At 38.2% G+C, this 9,758-nt stretch overlaps 2 protein-coding genes across 2 annotated transcripts; both read right to left on the bottom strand.

Moving 5' to 3' along the window:
• Positions 1 to 4,048: 4,048 nt before the first annotated feature.
• LOC136855685 (SRR1-like protein) lies at positions 4,049 to 8,833 on the bottom strand. Its single transcript, XM_067132988.1, has 3 exons — positions 8,719 to 8,833; positions 7,073 to 7,208; positions 4,049 to 5,787 (listed from the first exon to the last, which is right to left on the bottom strand). Exons 2-3 carry the CDS (start codon positions 7,186 to 7,188, stop codon positions 5,103 to 5,105), a joined length of 801 nt encoding a protein of 266 aa, XP_066989089.1. The 5' UTR covers positions 7,189 to 7,208; positions 8,719 to 8,833; the 3' UTR covers positions 4,049 to 5,102.
• On the bottom strand, positions 4,094 to 4,879 carry LOC136855593 (protein O-mannose kinase-like). The gene has a single exon (XM_067132686.1). The coding sequence runs from the start codon at positions 4,877 to 4,879 to the stop codon at positions 4,094 to 4,096; it is 786 nt and encodes a 261-aa protein (XP_066988787.1).
• Positions 8,834 to 9,758: the final 925 nt, after the last annotated feature.

The following is a 9,758-nucleotide window of genomic DNA, read 5'->3' as shown; positions in this document are numbered from 1 at the left end:
GTGTTTTAATGTAATCCATCTGTTTTACATATTGCCCTGCTGATGTTTTTCAACTTGACAGACAATTAATTTGAATCTCATTTCTTTAAAGGTAATCTGTTAAAGCAACAACTAAATTATGGTTTTGCATTGAAAAATAGTGTAATTTTATGCAGTGTAAGCTGTTGGTTTTGGTATTTAAAAGGGAGCAGAAAATAACTATGTACCTTTAGAAATGTAACTTTTTTCTGTCCTTAATGTTTCAACCCTTGATAAAAATCAGTGGTGCTGAAGTGTGTTCCTACAGAGATAACAAACCATTGCCTTTCATACAGTAGAATTTTTCAGTGCAAGTTGGAGATGGTTATTGAGCTTATTAACAAGATAGTTATCTGGTGGTCAAGGGGGATTAGTGGAGGGATACCTCTCTCACCTAATATCAACAAGGACTTTTCTTCTGCTGTCAACAGGTGTAAGACATCTTGCTTTGCTCTGCGCTAGGCTGCTGTTGAACTTTATTTTTTTTTTTTATAATTGTTGGTTTGTGTTTTTGTCTAGTTTTTTCTTGATGGGGCAAAAGCAAGCAAAGAAATGAGAGGCATGAGCTTTTGCTCTTTCTTCTTCCCCGTAAGGAGTGGACTGGTTGATCTTCCTTTCAGTGGGAGGAAGAAAAATAATTGGGAATGGTTGCCAGTCACCCCAAGAGGGAATACTTCAAACCTTTTGAGTTATGATTCCTACCCATCTTCTTCTGCCTTTATGTACTGCCTCTTGATAGGTGGAAGGTTCACAAGGAAGGAAGGTCACCTACCCTACTCTCTTTAGATGACCAGTTGGATACCCAGGTTGAGCTCTCCACCTGGAGGATCTCGATTCTTGTACCCTGCTCGCTTCCATCTACACCTGTTAATTTACTTGTTCCAGGTATGCATGAGAGGTTGACTTTCCAGTACAGCAATATGACAAATTTTTAATCAGTTTGTGTTTTCCACAACTAACAAACCTTTGGTCTAATGTAGGGTAATTTCTGTAGTGCCTGCTGGAGTCCAGTTGAAATAGCACAAGGATTTTGGTGGCAACGGGAGACAGCCAATGGGGGTGAAGGAGGTGGGCACAGGCCCAACCTCTCTTGCCCCAACAACGCTGTGGCGCACCTGTGTCTCTAACCGCCTTCATAGCAAGTTGGAGGTGCTCTTGCTCTTCTTCAGCTGCAGTTGGAACAGTACTTCCTGCTTTAACCTGTTTTCAGCATTCAAGGAAAGCTAGACCTGGGCTTGGAATGAGAATTGCAAGTGCTGTCCTGCGATCTCATCCTCCTCATCTTCACTCTCCTTCACAGGAGGAAGGCCTCTCATAAGAAGTCCCGTAAGGCATCTAATGAGTGTCCACTAGGGGCAAGTTGCTCTCAGACACCTAGGGGTGACCAGTTAGGTACTGGCCAGGCTGTCAAGGGTCTCACTGAGCATGCTCAGTAGCTCATCCCTACCTGCTCTACTTGACAAGAGGACTGCTCCTGGCTCTTCCAACTGCATTCATCAGAAATATGCCTGGTCAAGTCAGTAAATCTAGCCAACTTAGCTAGGCCCTGGTCCACAGGTTTGGACCTCTCAGCTAGTGGGTTCACCCTTGTTGACTCTGCTTTCAGTACAAGCCACTTCCTGCAGGGCCTGGGATGGTTTGTGATGGATGCTGCACATGCCTATTCTCCTGCACCCCTACCTAATTCAGTTGCTTTGTATTTTAAGGAGCCTTTGTAATTTGAGGAGATGGCTTTCCATAGCTTATGGTTTTGACTTCATGCTTTCAATAGATCTGAGGGGCATGTACTTTTGAGCACCTGTTCAAATGGGACTATCTACTAGTCCAAAACTCTGTGCTTCAGATTGGCAACAGCCCCCCAAGATGTAGTTACTCTAGATCAGAGACCTCCGCTTACTTTGTTCCCAGGCAACAGACAAAGTACCAGGTCATGCTTACAGATACAGCAGAACCAAGTCTTTCTGTTTGACTTGTAAGCAACCTCATGGAGGTGTCAGTGCAGCTTCTGCCTGTCCAGTTCTGCTGGGGCAGGTCTACCCTTGACCACCTGTTGTTGCTGGAGAAGCTTGTTCTACACGAGCCTTTCCACCTGTGCTTGCTTCAGTAAGCAACTAAAGCAGTAATGGTCAGCCCCAAATGATCCTTCCTCTCAGTTCATGTGACTGAGCAGAAGGGTCAGAGAAGACAAAACAAACCTCTTGGAGAGATCTCTGTTGAGCTCTCCCCTTTGGGATAAGAGCATGTTTTCAGATGCAACTGAGGGGAATTTGGGTACCCACATGAATGGCTTGTTCACCTCAGGTGAGTGAACAAAGAAGTACTTCCTCTTCCTGCCAACATTCTGGAAATGCAAGCAGCTGCCTTAGCCATTCAGGCATTTCAGGAACAATTAGTTGGTCATTTGGTAGTGCTGGTCAGTGACAGCAACACTGTACTGGCATATGTCAACAAGTATGGTGGAATGATTTCCCTCTCCCTTGTCAGTTAGCAAGGTATATGAACAAATGGGCAGTTTCACCACGCTACTGAGCTATCTGCCAGTTACATTTCCGGCAGGTGTAATATCTGTGGATCAGCTAGCTAAGGTGGTAGGGAGTGGTCCTTACACTCTGGAATGGCATACTTTTCAAGATTTGGGAACACAAAGAGACCGATCTGTTTGCCACACGACGAAAATCTCCCAGCGTCCTGCTCCCCCAATTCAGTTCTCTGGGTGGTTGGGAGATGCCTTCCAACACCCTTGGGATAATTTCAATGCTTATGTCTTTCTGTCTTTCAGCCTGATTCACTGAGTGATCAACTGGGTCTTGATCACCCTGTGTCTTGTCAGCCACAAGCTAAGTGGTTCCCTGTTCTGCTGTCATCCTTGGTCAAGGCACAGAGATTCCCTATGGCCCACTCTCCTTTATAAACCACAAACTTAGAAGTACCACCAGACAGTACAATGGGGAAGTCTCCATCATATTCTGCGAAAGATAGGCTTTTCTCACAGGACTGCAAGGGAGAAGTCTGTTTCTCTGTGCCTTTTTGCCAATACAGGTAAGCAGAAGGAGGTGTCCAGAATGTCATTTCTTTCTTGCTCCATGAAGCAATGAAATGAGCCCATGACTCCCCAGGAGAATGTTATATTCCCTACTTGTGAGAGCTCACAAAATCAGGGGTGTGTTGTGTCCCCAGCCTTCTGAAGAAACTTTTGGTTTACCAGACAATGAGAGCAGGTGTCTCGTGTAAGCAAACAACTTTACCTCATTTACTGCAGGGTGTTGCCTACAAGAACTGAATACCTTCTCCTTGGGAACTGTGGTGCCTGCTCAACAGATTGTGTAGACAGCCAGCCCTATAATGAAAGTAACATCTTACCTAAATAGGCTACTAAATAGACTCAAAAAGCTATTCCAGTTATACAGTACTTGCCACAAATTGACTTGCAACTAGCATTATATAGCAACTATAAAAACAAATACCTCATTTTTAAAAAGAAACCGCCTAGGGTTCTGTCTTTGTTGATGGTTTACAAATTTATGTACTCCAAATACAATTTGGAATATTGTTTTAGGTTACAGTATTCAAAATCCCTCCAAATCCAATAACACAGGCATGTCAGGTCATGGACAGCCTTACCATTGGTATGACCTCTGCAGCCAACAATTAGACACTGAAAATTTATATAGCATGAGTATAAATTGAGAGGATTCTTAAAATACTGACCACTTCCAGAAATGTACAAGAACTTTTGATTGTAGAAACTATATTAACTACATTCAATAAGCTTTGAGGCTGTTCATTTCCATTGTACATAACATAAATGTTTATTTCTTCATTTATTAAGGTTTTAAATTTTATAAATTTGTTGTATTATGATTTTAATATTGTATAATCTGATACTGAAAATGAGCCAAAGTAGTGTGGAAGTGTTAACATGATTTTAAAATAAGCTTTAGATGTTCCTTGTCCTGAAATTCATCAGGTTATTAAAGTATCAGTATATTCAGGCAGCAACTGACCTGTGGGTATCAATAAAACATGCAGACAAAAAGCTAATTATTTACTGACCATGTTGTTCAGTGAAATAAACCTATAAATCTTCTTTAATAAAATTATGAGCTAAAAAATACTCGTGAAGCACCTTATTGTAAAATTCTACTACCTCAGATGCAGCAGGTCTAAGATTTGGGATTTTTCTGCGACATTTGAGGTGGATGGGGTACAAGTGATATTTAAAAGCTACACTTTCTTCAGAATTTCCTAGGAAATAATTGCACACATCACTGATTTTCCATATGTCAGACTTCTCATTATAAGGTATCATCATTTCTTCTTTAAACTCCTCTTTTGGGTAGGGCCACTTTTGCTCTGGAGCAATAAAACTGCCACCAAGTTCTTTGTGACCACAAACAATGCCTTGTTCCCTAATTTCAGGCAATGCATCAGCATCATTTAGCACCAAATTTAGTGATGCTGTAACCAAGTACTGTTCTAGAGTTTTGTTTAGTGTGCTAGAATCACACATGACCCTTTTCCCCGCTGGACTGTCATGTAAAAATTCAAGGACCTCAACATACCTAATACAAAACAGAAACTTCTCTTTCAAGCTCATTTTTTCATGCAAAGAGCTAAATGCCTTCAAAAGACTTCCCAGTGGGTGATATTCAGTTAGAAAGACATTGTCTTCCAAGCAAAACCCAACTATCTGAACTATAAAATCACTTGGTCCTAATATTTTCAAATTTTCAAAACCATCTTTGAAGTCATTTAGGTACTCAACATTATTTATCACATTATATGCAATTACATCTTTACCCCAGTGAGATTTATACACTTGTTTAACAGCTCCATAACCAATAAGATCACCTATATTCATTTTTCTGATCTCCTTACATGTCAGCCATGGGTGACATTCTGTCATATTTCCTATCCTGAAAAAACCTTTACCACAAGGTACAGATGAGCAATGACTAATTTGTAAAACATTACATAGTAACATTAAAAAGACAACCGTGGTAAAATACACATATTCCTGCTTTCCTAACATCTTCCTTGCAAGGCTGTAATTAAATGTTAATACTCAATATAAACTAAAGCTATCATTTCACTCGAATAAATTCTGCATCACTCTCATACTCCGGCTCACTTTCAACTGACCAAAAATCTGGAGTAAGATCTGTTTTCTTCAAGTTGTTTTTAACAACATGAATGCTAGTATCATTGAAGATATTGTCTTCCTTGACAAGTGCCTTGACAGGATACTCGTGAAAAAATCCAGTTGACAGAAGAATAAATTTATAATATTTTCTTAATATTCTTTCTGGAATGTTTTCGTTTATAGTGCTAAAACTGTTTCCAACAATAACACACTTTGACAGGCATTCATAATCCCAATTTGTCCACAAAAGATTATTATAAAGCCCTTTTCCGCAGTGAGGCATATAAAATATCGTTGGGATTTTTATCTTCCGTTTTCCTTCCTCGTTGTTTTCTATTACTGTGAAACACAATTTCTTTAAAACTTCAACATCTACCTCAGTAAACGCAGGATCATAAACCTCCACTTGGACTTTAAAATAATCTCTTAAGATTAACAGCAGTCCAGTCTGATAACAAGCAATCCAGCCACAAGATGGTAAACCTAATCCATAGCACACAATTGAAGAAACAAGGCAATTGTTTTCGACCTGGGTCTCAAGATGAGATTCAACTTTCTGCAGATTTTCTTCAAAATCTCTAAATCCACAGCTGCACTGCAGTTTGTCTTTAGCTTTTAATATTTTCCTGGAAATTAAATAGAAAACAATTTGAAATATAACTGGAATGGGGATCTGTAAAATAATGACAATTAAGTTACTAATAATCAGTTTCCATTAGTACTTAATTTTAATAAATATCCTGGAATGGGGATCTGTAAAATAATGACAATTAAGTTACTAATAATCAGTTTCCATTAGTACTTAATTTTAATAAATACCCTAAGCAAAAAAAATTAACCTTTTGCATACACACTAAAAACTATATTGCCTTATGCATGGCCTTCATCGCTCCTAGCAAGAGACAGCCCAATCTGGGGAATGCCCCTCTTTTATTCAGCTGTACCTTCGACTTTTAGTTTGCAATCCAATTAAAAATTTATGGGATTTATTGGGAGGGAGGAGGGTAATGCCTAGTAAAAGCAATGGTTTGTATCAATGAAAATTTTATGGACTTTAAATCTTTTGTTTTATTGCACAAGGTAGAAAACACTGCTTTACCGTCGAGATAATAAATAACTCTGAAATACTGTGTTATATGTTTGCACTGCTTCTATGGGTTTCAGGTGAATTCTATATTCTCTCCTAACATATTAATATAGAAACTCCCTTTTACAGATTCAAAAGCCTGACTAAAGTCTATAACAGTTACTTTAGGGCTTCCTATTCCTATAACAACTCTATACATTTGTGTAAGATAAAGATATCTTCCATTCGCCCTCCTGTAAAACCTGCATGGTACTAGTATTAAGAATATAATTATACACACGAGCAATGCTTGTTGAGGTATAAAGCAAAGGTAAAGTAAGAGGTTTGTCATACTGACTCAGACAATTCTGGTTTTTATGTTTTTTAAGATTTATTCACCTTTATTTACATTTATTTTAATTAGTATTCTTAATTTTTTACATTATTTACATATTTTAATATCTGTAATTCACTACAATATTAAAACTGTTTAACAGGAGTCAGAGTAAACTTTTAACAGGTTACAAAACTAACTAAAGCAGCAATAGAGTAAGGAGAACTACCCTCTTAAATTATGCATGATTAGTTTTGTAAAGGATTTTTCTGTCTTAAATCTCCCTCTTAAGAAAAACAAGCTTCCATTTTGTACTCTGTTTCCCTTGTGAAAACTGCTACCATCATGGTATGAATGACTCTATGAAGCATTACAGTATTGCTCGTGATAACAGGTTCAACTAACAGTATGTTTACAGAAACAAGAATCAGCAAACTGTCCACAAACTGAATGAAAAGGAGCTAGAGATTCAAGGTTTTACATGTAATTCCATAAACATAAATCTACTTACTCTATAGTGTCTTCCACAGAAGTCTGAAATAGCACAGGTTCATCTACAGCAACTCTGGAACCTTTTGCTTTGGCCCGTCTTCTTTTACTCACGAAGATAAACCCATCAGTACTCATAGTGATACAACTGTTAGCACCTGAAAAATCTCAAAACATTAATTTTTTAAAGTAATATGTATTTTTCCTAATATACAAACCAGAGCCTTTTATATAGGAGTATCCTTTAATGGATACTGGAAATGATCATTGAACTTGGTAACAAAATGGTTAACTGGTGGGGGAATAATCTAACCTCACCTCGCACAAAACAGGGTGGTTGAGGTGGGAATTGCAATTAAAGACTGGTTTGTATATCAAGAAAAATAAAAATTACTTTAAAAATAACCAATTTTTAAAGTAATCTGTATTTTTCCTAAGTGTACACCCAACAGCCTTTAATATAGGAGTATCCTTAGCGTGACACAGAGCAGTCATTGAACTTGGTAACAGGGCAGTCATTGAACTTGGTAACAATGTCGTTAACTGGTGGTTATGGGGGATGATCAGGGGAATACCCTCACCCATCTTTGGTTGTAGGGGCAAAGTGAGGTGGTTAAAGTGGGATTGTGACAAATGTGCTCTCCCATTACTGTTGGATCAAGGGAGGTGTGATGGGTTAACCACCCATTTCCTATAGGAAGGAATTTCAAATTCATCCATATTAAATAAAGACCTACTGTATCTAGAAAACTATACATCTCTACTAGATTACTAGATAATACATACATTATACATGTATATTATATATATTTATATATATATATATTATATATATATATATATATATATATATATATATATATATATATATATATAACCTGTAATTAACCTCAGAACTGATTTGTTATTGTATGCTGGCCATCTGGAATGCTATTGTGCATGCACAGCGTTATGGGAGAACTTTTGGTTTCCTTCATTGGGGTGTCGGGGGGGGCCAGAGCCCCTCAGCTAAGTAACACACCTAAGGTTAGATTAAGTTAGGGTTTCCTTACCCAATCCCTTCTTGAACATAAGGCTCCCATATGCCTTGCGTGGCGCATCTGGAACCATTCAGGGCGGCCATCATAATAATATGTCCGTTCTCCCTCCTATGTTTTACCCCCACCCAAACCCCCCGCCTCCCCCATTCCCAAAGGGTCCCCAATAGAGATATATTCAGCAACACTAAAAGTATAGGAAAATTCAATTTCCAAGGTAATAAGCCGTGCGGAGTTCTTCACCTTTACCTTGACTCCGGCGTAACAGGACCTACTGAATTTGACTGAATATAGAATTTAGGCCAAAGGCCAAGCACTGGGACCTATGAGGTCACTCAGCGATGAAACGGAAATTGACCGTAAAAGGTGTAACGGGAGGAATACCTCGCAGTTGCACTTTGGAAAGTAGGATGGAAGGAGAATATGAAAGGAGGTGCAGTAAAAGGAACGAAAGGGGTTGCAGTTACGGGCCGAAGGGACGCCGTAAATAACCTGAAGTAATGCCTACAGTGTACCGCGTGAGGCGTATTGACGGCACAAACCTCCTACGGAGAATAGGACCTACTGTGCTATTGGGTAGTGAAAACTTCACAGCTTATAAACTTGATTAGAAAACTTTTTTTAAACTTACAAAATTCCTTTTCAATAACAGCTTCACTGTCGACCTACACATTCACATGGAATTACATTACGTATACACTGACATGGAAGATGGAACTCAACTTAGTAGCAGTAATAGTAGTAGTAAATGGCAAGATTTATCTCTGAAACGGCTCCCTTGCTCGTTGTATTCCTACTTTGTTTAAGTTTTTCGTCACTAATACCATAAATCTTTTATAAATTCTTTGTTTCTGTTTTCCCCAGAATCTGGATTTTTTTGCCTTTGTTTTCCACAGAATTTGGAATTCCTTTCTCTCTGTTTTTGCCAGAAGCTGGAGCTCTTTTACCTCTCTTTTTCAAAAAATCTGAAATTCTTTTGCCTCAGTTTTTCCCAGAATCTGGTGTACTTTTGCATTATTTGTTTCAGAATCTGGAATCCTTTTGCTTCTGCTTTTATAATCTGGATTTTTTTTTGTCTCTTCCTAAGAATCTGGAACTCTTTTGCCTCTATTCATCCGAGAATCTGGAAATCTCCTGGCTCTCTTATCCATACAACATAGAAAATCAAAGAAATTTAAGGAAAATACAAAAGAAGAAACTTGATATGACAACAACGAGAAAATAATGTTGATTTGCAAAGCTATATTAAACCTGTTAGAGCTAGATGTCAGGAAAAGATTAAACTGGGAATAAGTTTACGTTTATACTGTACATAATTAATTGAGAACTCTACAGAGCTTATTTTTCCCTTTACTTATTGACCAGAAAAAACGTATAAGTAATAGATTTATATAAGTAATAGATTTATATAAGTAGTAGATTTATATAAGTAATAGATTTAGATTCATGCAGTAGCCACATGAAGAAGATGAAGGGAACTGATACCTGACATAAAACTCGTCATCGAGCTGTCTAGAGAGGACAGTGAAAACGGGATAAAAATTTATCAAAAACATAATAACACAAAATGTTGCAATTAACACAACCGAATGGTGAAAATAGACCCCCGCTTGGGAGCCGTTTCAGAGCCTCCTACCTCCTCTTACTACTACTACTACTACTATTACTCTA

The sequence above is a fragment of the Macrobrachium rosenbergii genome, chromosome 32 (genome assembly GCF_040412425.1).
Source record: "Macrobrachium rosenbergii isolate ZJJX-2024 chromosome 32, ASM4041242v1, whole genome shotgun sequence".
NCBI lineage: Eukaryota > Metazoa > Arthropoda > Malacostraca > Decapoda > Palaemonidae > Macrobrachium > Macrobrachium rosenbergii.
This window is presented reverse-complemented; position numbering and strand designations above follow the sequence as displayed.

Coding starts and splice junctions, on each gene's coding strand:
- LOC136855685 (XM_067132988.1), bottom strand. CDS start 7,188: ATGAGTACTGATGGGTTTATCTTCGTGAGTAAAAGAAGACGGGCCAAA. Junction 5,788..7,072: donor TCTGTGGAAGACACTATAGA/GTAAGTAGATTT, acceptor TTTAATTTCCAG/GAAAATATTAAAAGCTAAAG.
- LOC136855593 (XM_067132686.1), bottom strand. CDS start 4,879: ATGAATATAGGTGATCTTATTGGTTATGGAGCTGTTAAACAAGTGTAT.